Source organism: Morone saxatilis, unplaced genomic scaffold (assembly GCF_004916995.1).
Source record: "Morone saxatilis isolate NCDOM2014 unplaced genomic scaffold, NCSU_SB_2.0 Contig22, whole genome shotgun sequence".
NCBI classification, from domain to species: domain Eukaryota; kingdom Metazoa; phylum Chordata; class Actinopteri; family Moronidae; genus Morone; species Morone saxatilis.
The window spans coordinates 26,283,437-26,296,910 of NW_023339785.1; the positions used below are offsets into that span (position 1 = coordinate 26,283,437).

At 42.5% G+C, this 13,474-nt stretch overlaps 1 protein-coding gene across 1 annotated transcript in view; it reads left to right on the plus strand.

Moving 5' to 3' along the window:
• LOC118333399 (transcription factor COE3-like) overlaps positions 1–13,474 on the plus strand; it is a gene marked incomplete in the record, with an annotated part of 64,521 nt that overhangs the window by 25,793 nt on the left and 25,254 nt on the right. Inside the window, 1 exon segment of the mRNA XM_035669006.1 lies at positions 7,058–7,146. Coding sequence (XP_035524899.1) covers positions 7,058–7,146 — 89 coding nt within the window.

Below are 13,474 nucleotides of genomic sequence, written 5' to 3' on the forward strand. Positions count from 1 at the left end.
GCTCCTCCAGGTCTCCTTTAATTATTATACTTCACTCATTAAATATTAAACTTTGTATCTTTAACACAAAGAGCTGTGTCCTAAACTGTCTTATCTTTGATTGATGTTAAATTCTACCTTATTTTAAGGAAAAAAATAAAATTATTTTTCTCAGAAATCAAGCAAAGGAGGTTGCAGGACCTTCCTCTCAGGCCTCATAAAGTGAAAATTGCAAAAAAAAAACAGTGGCAATATTTTTTGCATAATTCATTCAACACTGAAGACAACATTAGGTTGAGGGCAGAGGTCACATGTCCATGTTGAAAAAAGGTTTATGAGCTCCTCCAGGTCTCCTTTAATTAGTTTTGTTATATATTTGAAATATTTAATGATAAGTCTGGAGAAACTGTAGGTGGGAAATGACAAGGTTCTTCCAAAAATAAAAGTTAAAAAGGTTTAAAACACACTTTGGTCAGAAGTCAGAAATAACAAGTACAAGTACTTTATAGTCTATAGTTTACACAAATATCTGAACTTTCATGTCCTAATATTTTCAAAACTGACTTGTTAGTTTAGTTTTATTGCATTTTATCAGAATTTTCATTTTTATTGTATTTTTTGCATCATTGCACACCTTTCTAACATCAATTCTGGTCCAGATCACGCATGACACATGTAACAAGTTGAAACAGAGAGACTTAACCCTGTTAGGGTTAGGGTTAGGGTTAGAAGTTTCAGTAACAGCCGGTGGAAACGTCCTTCAGAGAAACTAACAGAGTACTTTTTACGTTTAAACTTACTCCTTCTTATAACCGAGTCTTTCTTTACACAAGTATCTGTACTTCTGCTGGAGTAAAGAATGTACTTTTACCACCCTCCATGGTGGAGTTACAACTCCAGAATAACAGCAGATCATTTCTTTAACTTTGACGATTACTTTGTTTTTTGGTTAAAATGAGGATAAACCTCTGAATGAAGAGTTAACAAACCAAATGTAGCGCCTCCTGTTGTTGTTGTTGTTTGCGTCGGCCTCCTCTCTCTGATGACTGAGTGATGAATAGAAAGTCGGAGGAATAAAGCAGCAGATCAATAAGCCGGTGAAAGGATGCATCCAGGGTGTTACTGCCCCCCCCCCTGCAACCCCAGCTGACACCAGTTGGCCACTTGACAAGCAGCAAAACAAATCAGCCCGTCCACTTAAGGCTCAGCGTGTTGTGCATCTGTCGACCCCCCCTCCCCCGAAGGAAGCGAGGAATCATCAGCAGTGGCGATCTGCGGGCAGCGAGGCCAAACGCCGCGCTGACCTGCATCAATCATACAGCCGGGGGAGATGGGAAATTGCAGCACATGTTGTTGCGGGATGGAGGGGTGGCGGGCCTGTCGGGGGAGTTGTTTCAGACGGAATATGGAGTCTATTTGAAATGATAAGTGTAATACAGGAGGAAGCCACGCAGAGCGGCTGCAGATAAAGTCTATCTGCGTCAGACGGAGCGGCTCATCGGGGACATGACTGCGCCTTCGACAAGGCCATCACCGCAAAACAAAAAGGTAAAGGTGAGCAGGGATCCCCCCAAAGTGCATATTTCATCTCCGGCTGGTAAATATGTACAAACCAGCCGCGTAGAAAAACAGATTCCCACTCAGAGGCCCGACGGCGGTGGGAACCGGCAAATGAAAAATAGCGAGAGATAAATAAATGTAAACAGTTGTGAGGAGGAGGATGTAAACAGAGGCTTAGTGGATGTATACATGCTCCTCTGAAGCATGGAGGCCCGTGGAATTGTGGGAGCTGATGTGAGCGGGGTAATGAGCCTGCAGAGATGTTCCAGTAATCCAGCATCCTCCCTCCAGACCTCTGATCCTCTGATCTGTTATCAGCCGGCATCTGCAGCACAGACAGCCAAATGATCGCAGAGAGGAAGAGGAAGAGGAAGAAGAAGAGAAAGGTTCGTTCTGTCTCTCGCTCTCCGTCAGGTGGAGGCAGGACAGATGAGCCTTTCCTGTCGTCACAAGCTGAGGGATTCATTAGAGAAAATAAAGACGAGAGATGCATTCAGAAAGGAAGAGACACCAAAAACTGTGAAACTCCCTCCAGCGTTTCTGTTGGTTATGCAACGGTTATAAGGTTGGAATCGACAGCAGGACCCAAAAGTCTGAAGACTGACTGTGTATCAACTGGTTTCTGGTCATTTTATTAAAAATATCACAAAATCATGTGAGAATCTTCAGACTTCAATCAATGCAACAACATTAAAGTACATTATTTGTATTCTACTTCTCATAAGTACACTAAATTACCACTGCAGGTATTTGCACTATACTATACTAGTACTCTACAATACAACCTTAAGCACTGCAGAATAAGTATATATTTTTTTTTAGTACACTTAACTTAATTCTAAAGAACATTTTAAATATACTTTAAATTAAGCACAAAAAGTAAAAATATTTTTGTAATAACTTTATATACTTGTATATTTCTGAGGACTGCTAATCTGGTAAATAAAATAACATTTAAGTAACAGGGGACCCAGTATAGATCCTTGTGGGACACCTTTTTCTGCCTAATTTGAAACCAATGACGACGGCTGTTTTCCCACAATGCACCCAATGTTTGAGATAAAACCTGCAGTGGCTTCGGTTACGGATTTGAGAAAACTGAAATGTTTCTGTGAAGTATTTTAATCAACACAGTTAAAGTACATCAGTAGACGTTATTGTCAACAGCAGTTTTATGTGTGTTTTACAGTATCTGTGCCTTTCTACCTCGTTTTCATTAACTTTAGAGGTTATTTGGAGTGATCTGTTGAGAGCTGGCAGCAGGGATCTGGTTTTCGGGTATCTGGATTCAGGTTTAGATGCCCCGGGGTCGAGGTTGTTGTTTCACGTCTGTGTCGTCTCACTCTGACGCTCTGGTGACATTGCCGGTTTGACCTCTGACACCTTTAAGGTGGGCTGTTGGTGCTCTTTAGGGTCCAACTGTGTGAGAGAAGCCAGGCGTTACCATGGTAACAGGCTGTTGGACAGCTGCTGTGATTGGTCAGTAGAGTACTAGTACTAGTGGTACTAGAACCGACTCTCTCGTACTACAACCTTCTTTTTCTTTGCTGTTTATTGATTCCATTTACTTAATATTAATGAAGCAATATTTAAATATTAAGTAAATAACAGAGGACCCAGTATGGATCCTTGTAAGACACCTTTTTCTACTTAATTTGAAACCACTGATGACAGCTGTTTTCCCACAATGCACCCTGTGTTTGAGATAAAACCTGGGGGCAGTGGCTTCCGTTAAGTGTTTTTATACACTGAATTTGATTATTTTTACTACTTTTATTCCCCTTTTACTGTCTTCTCATCCTATCATTTTATACTGCCTTCTGCTTTTAACATTTTACTGTGTGTAGAAGTATATTTTATATGTGAGACTGGCTTTTATTTGACTATTAAAGCTCCTTTTCCTGATTATTTAAATATTATTAATCAAGCTGGACCCATCTGATCATTAATCAGTGCGCAGATGTTCCAGTTTTCACACATAATTTGGGTGTTTTTGTAGCTGGAGTGAAGCTCTGACCCACTGCGCCTCCTCTCATGCTACAAATCTGCCGTCAAGAAATTAGTTTAACATGTAACCCGCTTCCCCCCTTTCTTTCTTCTCCCATCTCTCCCCCTCCTCCCCTCTTCCTCTCCTCAGTCACTTAGTCGCCTAATAACAGAGCGCTCCGATCAGCAGGACGCCAACCAACCGTTTGATCACTTTCACAGCAAGGAGAGGGAGAAAAAAACCTAACGGAGAGAGCGATAAATACTTGATTAAATATATAAAGAATCCCCCTCCTCTCCTCTCACCTCTGAATTATCTCCCTCTCCTCCTTTTCTGATTTATAAAAAACATCAGACGGCAGGAGAAAACGACGGCCTCTTCGCAGAGAAAAAAAGGGAAAGAGAGAAAAATCAATACAAATTACGATGGAGAAAGTGGCACTGATGCCTGGAATTGCAGCATATGTTTACACTAAATCAGGCAATCTGTCTTCATATGGGCGGTGTAATGCGTGGGGGGGCGGCAGTGGAGGGAAGGGGGGTCAGGGTTCGCCCTGCCAGCCGCCGCTCTCCAATTACTCGGGCTCTTTGCAGGGAGGCAGCCGGTATCGATTGGCTGGGAGGAGCGCAGGGCCCTGCAGGCAGCCAATGGGGCGCTGGGGTCAAAGTGCGGCGAGATTTTAATAAGGGGATGTAATGGGCTTAATTTCTACTGGGGGAGGAGGGGGTCGACTCTCAGCCGCCTGTCCAGAGGTTCATTAAAAGCCTTTGTTTCTTTCTCCTCCTCCTCCGACAACGACAGTGATGATGAGGATGAACAGAGGGAAAGCCTTACTCATGTGCGAAGGAAAAGGTTGTTTTTTTATTCAGACGGTTGTCGGTTCGAGTCCCAGTGGGATGCAGGAGCAAATTAACCACAGAACGTCATTTAGAGGAGTTAATCAAACAGCCTCCATGCTGCATCAGTAAGAGCTTCATATACAGACACATGAACTCATTCTGCCCAGGGATTTATTGATTCGGATTGTATGAAGTATGAACATTTGCATCTGTAGAGCAGTCGGTCCCAACCTGGGGGTGAGGACCCCGACTGGGGGGTCGTGAAAGCTGCGAAGAGGGTTCGCAATGCCTTCTTGATTTTAAAAGGTGTAGGTCATTATATTCTGCTATCATTGAATATAATATGAAATACCTATAAAATCAACAGAGGACTGAGGTTGGGAACCACTGCTGTAGAGTATCTGTGATATTCATAAATATTCCCGAACCAAATTTTCATTTGTTAAAACATTGAGTCCATATTAGATTATTCTGCATGCAGGACCAGCATTTAATGGGACATAAGACCGGTTAATTAGCATTTTGAGACAATCAGTCACCTGCAGCAGCCTCAGTGCGTCTGCTGAACGATGTCAGCGCTCCTCTTTGTGAGTTTGGGAAGGTGGTGAAAGAGTTGGATTCAAGCTCTGTACTTTAACTCATCCTGCTGTAAACCAACTGTCCAACTGAAGTTTACAACGTTTTCCTCTAACCTCCATCAACCCTCTGGTTATTTACCACAACCAGCACCCTTACTTCTTACTGCAGACCCCAAACTCCTGCTGGGTCTAGTACACACAGTAAAAGTAATAGATTACATGTAACTGAGTGTGTAAACAGCTGAACCAGAAGCAGAGGATGAACCCATGAGCAAGGCATCAGCAGCCGATCAGAGTCTTCTGATGCAGATGAAGAGTTAAACATCTCTCTCTCTCTCTCTCTGTCTCTCTCTCTCTCTCTCTCTCTGAGTGTAAATGGATTTTTTTATTCAATTGCAGCATTTCCCATAGTGCCTTTCACTTGTTTTATAAGTTGGGTTGTATGTTCGCGGCGTCGGGAGGCAATCCGGTTTGAGACTCGGCGCTGATTGCTGCTCGTGTCGTCCTGATGCATTATCTCCATTCATCCTCGGCTGCTCCGCATCCCCCCAAAAAGTCTCTTTGGGATCCGACAATGAATCCCTCTTTCATTGGCGGCGGGGCGGAGGTAATAGATTCGGGCCGCTCTCTTGCTTCCTCTCGGGGAGGCGGGGGGGGAGGCAAGAAATCCAACATGGCAGCCCCCGCGGCGAGGGCCACGTCCCTCAGCGCTCTGTCACCCTTCAGATATCATCCCCACACCAGTCGCAGCCTGAAAGCCCTTTTTCTCCTCCGCCGCCGCTTGAAACGCGCTCCGACAAATTTGATTTAGCAGCTCGCGGTCGCCCATTCCCGGAGAAAGAAAACAAATATTGTTATAATGGTAATAACATCTATTTGGAGCGCCGGCGACAAACGGCGGCGGGGCCCTTTGAAGGAGACCCCTCTGCGCTGCCGTATAGCTGCCTTATTCTTATTCATGAAAGCCGCGGTTATGCATATTAGCGCAAACTAGCTATTCTACTCACCGGCATTTGGTGTGTCAATCATCCTTACAGAATACAAGAGCCAACAGTGACAAAAGCAGAGTGGGCAAGATCGGCTGACAAATTGTCCCCAAAGTCAAATTTGACAGCCTTTTATGATTAATGGGCTTGATTATGGAGAAGTATCTCCCCGAACTCATTTCCGGGTGTTTCTCCAGCAGCAGGAGGAGGAGGAGGAGGAGGAGGAGGAAGGCAGATTGTTTGGTGAATGAGCGGAGGAAAAGAGAAAAGAAAAAGGGAGGGAAGGTTGGATTGAATTAGCGGTGAAAAGGCAGAGCGAGGGGGACAGATGGAGTGTGAGGTCTCACACTTAATAAACAGCAGGAAGATAAGAGAGAGAGAGCTCAACTGACACTGCTCTCTCTCTCTCTCTGTTAGCGTTCACTGTTAATGAGAACCAACAGACTGAAGCTGAAGATCACAGAGAGGTCGGCACAGAAACACGCTTCTGGTTGAACCTCAAAATACTCAGTTAACCTTAAATTCATCACATTCTTATTATTTCTGCCCTTTAATCTGTTTAATATCTGATATATTTCCCCACATATAAGAGCTATGTTCTATATATAGCTGATTCAATCAATAATCAATAATCAGAAGCTGTCATACATTGACTGTTTACCATCCACTGTTTAGATCTTGGTGCTTTTTAACCTCTAAGATTTGAAACCGATGAAGGATTTAGTCATCGGACGTCTGGATCTTAAGTTATCAGAGAAACAAAGCTGAGCTACGTTAGCAGCAGCTCGGATCAGTCTGTTAGCATCATAACGTGGGACCTGTTAGCTTAGCATCAGGCTATTAGCATGTAACTCCCATGATCCCACGCTACTTTACAATGTCATCAAATATCCTCTTTTTTTATTGTTTTGATGTGGCAGAAATTACATATCATATGTTTAGAGTAAAAATTAAGTAATTGTGAGGATTCCTTTAGAAATTAACTGATTTTAATTAAAACCCTCTCAGCTCTTTGTATCTGTGGCATCAGTGTGTTTCTGTGACGTCTGTGTGTTCGTCTGTGTGTTCGTCTGTGTGTCGGTTTGAATTTGTCCTGACCGTCGCTCTCTCTCTCTGTCCGTCCTGCAGCCTTGAACGAGCCGACCATCGACTACGGCTTCCAGAGGCTACAGAAGGTCATCCCTCGCCACCCCGGAGACCCCGAGAGGTTACCTAAGGTCAGTGGAGACGAGTCATTAAGTCACTGCTTTAGACTCAGGTCAGAGGTCAGATTCAAGGCCAGGTCTCTGTTTTGTCAGTGAGAGCTGCTGCTAATCGGGCTGTGTTAGTGTTTAATCGGGTTTTACAGCCACATTAAAGCCTGATTTAAAGCTGAAGTGGCGGTTTGTCCCTCTGTGGATGCCGTAGACCACCTGCACTGCATGAGGTTCTTGTATTATTTAATGCAGCACAGGACCAAGTTGCCTGATTGGATTTGTTGGTTCTGCTCGGTACACTCTTGGCAGCGCCGGCAACTCCTTGCTGCCAGCGGGCTGATTGTTCCCGATCCCTCAAACAGGAAACAGCTGTTTCGGGGAGCAAATCCTGCCACTGCTGCTGCTCTCGCTGCGTTCTGTTTCCCCTCCGCTGGCGAGGAGGGAGGTTTGGGCGGCGGGAGGTCGCTGGCTGAGACGCAGTGAGGAGAGTCGTGACGTTAGAATATAACCTGATAAAAATGGAGTCAGGTGCAGGTGAAGAGAGGTGATTGGACGTCACTTATCCCAGTAAATGTTTGTTTTTGTGGCACTTTTTTGACATTTAACCAATACTCCTTATTGATTATGTAAATATCAGAATAATAGTGTCTTCCATCTTCCAGGTGAACGAGGTTTAAGGCCTTTTTTAAACACGTAATTTGACCATATTGATCCATAAATGAGTCCTAAAGTTTGTCCAAACTTGAATTACTAATTTTATTTGTCATTTTAATTTCTTTAATTTGATAAAATTATTATAATAAGATCACACATCACAGCATGATTCCACTGAAAGTCAACACAAAATGAATATTTTATAATATATAGTTCATAGTACACTGAATGAATTGAAGTGGCAGCAGAAATACCATCTCATTCTTATTCCCGATGTTCTGTCACACACTTTAGCGTCTGTTAGAGAAGCAGTGGGCTGTTATATAACTCCAGTGTTACCCATCTGTCAGGTGACGTAGTGTAAAGAGCGAGAAAGTTTATGAAAGGAGGTGGTGGATGGATAAGTCACCCAGGAGGCGGCTGCTGGTGCCCCATGTGAGGCCAAAAGTCAGTTAAAGTTTCGTAACTGTACGACGTGACTTCCATCAAGTCAAGTCAAATTTTTATTTGCAAAGCCCCAAATCACAAATCATCTCAAGGAGCTTTGCAATCTGTACAACATTCAGCACACTCCATACTCAATTTGGATAAATAAAAAACTTCCCAAAACAACTTTTTTATGTGGAAAAATGGAAGAAAGCTCAGGAAGAGAGGAGGGATACGTCTCAGGAAATATCACATTATATACAAATGTTGATGAACCAGAATCAGAGAGCTGTTTGCTTCCTCATATTTTTGTACATATGCACATTACTCTGCACTTTTTTTACATATTTCATGTACAAACAGGCAGATAGGGAGGAACCTGTCGCTGTAGCTAATAGTGCTGTGTGCTGCGTCCCCCCTGTCCGGCAGCTGTAGTGGATCCATTAGCTGACTCTGTCGGACTGGGAGCTCCCAGTGAACAGCAGGTCCAGACCGGGACTGAATGCAGCATCTTAAGTACTGAGGTGATTTTATTGCGGGTTTTGTCTCCTGTCACCCCGGGGCTAGGTCAGCTAATGTTAGCTGCACAAGCTAACTAGTTAACGGCATCTAACATTACTGTTAGCCACAGTTATAAGAAGTCCACCTGGAAACTCCATGAATCACCTCGGTACCGCTGCCGTCAAACTGTCCTCTGTTTGTCTCGGAGGTTGTGTTCACTGGGAGGCTGCTGAGCCCCGTTCGGTTGCACGCTAATGGCAGCTACATTAGCAGTTGGGTAACAGCAGGTAAACATGCATCAGATTTTTGTTTTACAGGAAGACAAAATGATTGAATTTTAAAGAAGAAATTGATAAATAGAGGAACAATATAACTGAGGATGTGATCTAAAAGAGTTAAAGTTATATTTTTTCATTTCACCTGGACTTTGAGAACTGAAAGCTGTTGGTGTGAATTGTCTACAAACAGTGGAAGTTGTGGACAATAAAGAGCTGTCAGTGTGAGATCAGATTAACCGGTGAAAACTGGTTTAGAATTAGAGGGTGTTTTTCTCTGTTTTATATCACAGTAAACTGAATATCTTTGGAGTTTCTACTGTTGTTTCAACAAAAACAGATATTTTAACACATCACTTTGATCCATTTTGATTGGCAGATTAATTGATGATGAAAAGGTTGGTCACATAAATTTACAGCTCAATCTGAAGCAAGTTTAAAGTCTCTGCAGGTCGGAAGTGAAACGAAAGGAAACCTGGAGGGAAGTAAAAGCACATTTAAAATCTATTAAACAGCAGTCGGCTGCGGAGGAGAGTCAGCAGTGAGGAAAAGTGTCTGTGATTTGTTCTTAATGGTGTAAAAAACGCAGGAAGCTCCTTTAAGATTTGTGTAGAAAAACATCAGGAGTGAAATCTGGATCCTGGTTTCAATATTTACCCACAGAGAGACATTTGTATGCACACACACACACACACACACACACACACACACACCTGCCCTGGTTAGTATGAAGAGATTATTTTGGCGGCTGGCGGCAGCGAGGCTAACTGAGGCAGATTCTTTGAGGCAGCGAGCGGTGGTGGCGGGCGGCGAGCGTCAGATGGGCTCTGACACTCGAAAGCAGCTGCCAAATTGAAACCATTTATCAAAATCTGACATCGGAGATCCAGTCACCAAAAAAGCAGTTTATTTGTAAATTGATACTAATAGTGAGCATACATTGTCTGGCCCCTTTGATGGCCTGATTTGCAGCCAGAGTGGAGCGTCAAACGCCCTCCACCCTCCTCGCCGCCTCTTAAATATTTATTTATTCAAAAGAAAACTCAATAAGACCACAGGTTTTTTCCTCTCAGACGTTTTGGACAAGAGAGAAAATCACAGCTAGAGGAAAAAGCGACGCGCCGAGCGGTTGGCTCACCGCCGGCAAGGCGCGGCGGTGGGGATTGTGTGACCGAGCAGCGACGGGTTAACTCGCCTTGTCACTTCTCTTTTGTTTTCACCTGCTGGCACTCTGCGGAGGACAGGAGGAGGGATGGAGAGAGATGTTTGGACGGCGAGGTTTTTGTTTTTTGGACAGGCGGCGCGACACAGAACAGATTGATTCGTTGTAGGCCGTCAGGTGGAGGATTATGGGTGAAGTGTGGAGGCAGAGTGTGTCACTGAAACAGAAAGAGTGAATATGGAAACCAGGAGGAAGAACACAAAGCTTATTTTATCTGAAAGACTGCTCTGGAATTACCTCAAACATAGGGTTAGCCTAGCTTAGCACAAAGACTGGAAGCAGAGGGAAACTGCTAGCCTAGCCCCATCAATACAGCCTCATACATGTTGTCTTGTTAGTTACGACTTAGTCACCAAACTGTCAGCTACATCATGACACAGAAGCTAACTCAAAGCTAACTGGTCCTTGACGTCAGGATTTACAGCTTTATCTCAAACTAGTTTAGCCTAGCTTAGCTCAAAGACTAGAAGCAGATGGAACTGCAAACCACACGCTTTAACAGACTTCTACTAATCAACTCATGTTTGTTAGCTAGAGAGCTAACATTAGCCCATCTCTCCAGGGTCAGATGATTCAGATGGATATCAGTTTCAGCTAGCTGTGTTCAGGATGGATAGATGATGTGATTAGCCTAGCTTAGCAGAAAGAGCATCGGCAGGGAGAACCTTCGAGCCTCCACATACAGCTAGCCGAAGGTATTTAAAGGTATTTTACGTATCTATAAACATTATGGTAGCTTTGTGTAGCTAACCATCAGACATTTTATTTTAGTGTCCAAATTCTAAATGTAAAAATGAATATACACAATAAAGTGTCCTGACTTATGACTGCTCACTATAAAATGAACTGTTGAGTGTCTGTTATGGAGGAAACAGCGCAGGAGGTGTTTAGCCTAGCCTAGCACAAAGACTGGAAGCGGGTGGAAACTGCTAGCGTAGCTCCATCAGAGGAGAGAATTCAGTCTGATTTACATGTTGTATGTTGCGGTATGGTTGTGTTTCCTCTGAGCAACCTGTGAATGAGACAGAAGTGGAGGTGTTCACAGTGACACGGAGTCCTGCAGGTCGTCTCCTCTCTCGACCGACGCTGAGGTGTCCGCTTGCAGACGAGCCAGACTGGAAATGAAATTAGAGGGCTGAACCTGATCCAAGAGAAACCTCAGAGGTCATCAGTGACCAGTTGGCCTCACAGCCTGTCAAACTGCCTGCTAACTGCCTGTCTGTCCGAGCTGCTGACAGACAGACAGAAAACAATACTACCTTAAATATCTCAGAGTAAGGGTTAGTAACACCAACTGGCTTCATTTTCTAATCTTTATCTGCACTGTAAAGAAAATAATAGTAAAAAGTACTTAATCAGGAATGTTTCTGTAACTAAAACTAAGTTAGTGTCAGTTAAATGTTCCAATAAAATCTGCTTCATCACAAATTGTTTTCAGTAACAAAGTTTGTGTTATTTAGAATCTGTAATTTGTGATTCAACATCTTTTAGGGGTAAAATAACTTATTACAGGAAATTTAAATACGGAGACTGTTTACTTATTGTAAAATAAGGGACGTCCTGTGGTGAAAAACAAACCAACCTATTAAACTGATGAGTTAACTCAACTCAAACTGGAAACTGACTGCCTGAAACTATTTAAGTTTATTAACTTAAACAATTCAAGTGTGAATAAAATGTTTATTCGGTTTGAAAACAAGTAACTCAAGTGTTTATTGTTAAAGTAATTTGGATAAATTAAATTGAAGTATTATATTAAAACTAGTCAGTTAATCACTCAATGCAGCATTTTCTCCAAACTTAATTTAAAAATGTGTGAACAGAATTTATCTGAATAAAGTCACTTAAATGCATCTTCATACAAATGTTTCCAATTATATTGAATTTACTCAGTTTTCTTCCATTAAAGCAAATTATTACATAAAAACAATTTACATTTTTATAATGTTATAAAGTAGTCACAATAGTTAAAAAAACTGGACTCATTTAAATCTGAGTTATTATTTTTGAGTTGGTTTAATTCAACCTGCGTCTGAGAATCACTGATAAAAATAAAACCTTTTTTTCTCTCCGTCCTGGTGATTTGTGAACCATAAGGTGGAGATTAAATGTGTTTGGCGTGTTGCGTGTGCACCTTTAGCTCTGATCATTGACCCCCATCCCGACTCGGGGGGTGGAGGCGTCCGCCGTCCGTTCAGGGATTATTAATTCCAACCCACTTCATGAATGAGGAGATTTCCTGCTCTCATTGAGAATAATGAGCAATATTCAATTCATGAGCTGAATTTCAATCCATTTCCTCTGAATGGAATTAACCCCACACCATGTCCCACATCATTAGAATACCTCTCCGCCTGATAATCGCTAATCTGGAGATCCGGCGCGATGCGGCTGTGCTGCTCCTGCACAGCGCGCAGGTCCATCCATATTTTATAGAGATCAGCGGGGCGGCGGCTGTATCTGTAGCTCTGCTCGGGGTGATTTATCATTGTTAAGGCCGCTGTCTGATGGCTTCTCCTCCAGGGTCACACTGATCCCTGTTCGCCCAGCACCTCCTCAACCGCGGAGCCGGCCCCCCGTAATTAAGCCCCTAGAAACCAATGGAAGAAAATAGAAAAAACTAGAGAGGGAAGAGGGAAGAAAGGAGGAATGTGTCAGAGGATGGACGGGAGAAGGGCAAGGTCAGGAGCCTGTGAGAGGAAGAAGAACCTGATTTAACCTGCAAAAATATTCATTATTAACATTATTCATTATTAACGTTAAACATTTTATCCATCACAGCGATGGTAAATTATTCTACTATTCTATTCTACTTCTCTCTAAGTAATATTGTTGTTTAGTTCATCTTTCTGTTGTTAGTATTTCACTTCCCAACAACCTCACGACTGCAGCCACCAACCAAACAACACAATATTTATAATAATAATGATCATTTCATTTATTAACAGTTATACTTTCTGTAGATTTTATCTTCACACAGAAAGGAGCAAAGTGAGGATGTATTAAAGGACAGGAGGAGGTCAGGAAGGAAAGAAAGAGGGAGGAAGAGGACACAATTAAATAAATAAAAAACATAAATTGTCCCTTTTATAAATATTATTTCAAAAATAATACAAAATACATATTTTAAAATACGTTTTATATTTGTATTTGTACGTTTTTCCTGAAGAGTCAGAATTGAAGTGATTTAATCTGTAAAATATTCACACACATTGTGTAATGTGAATATTCACTCACTGGATGAATGAGGCTGAATATGAAGCAGGAAGTG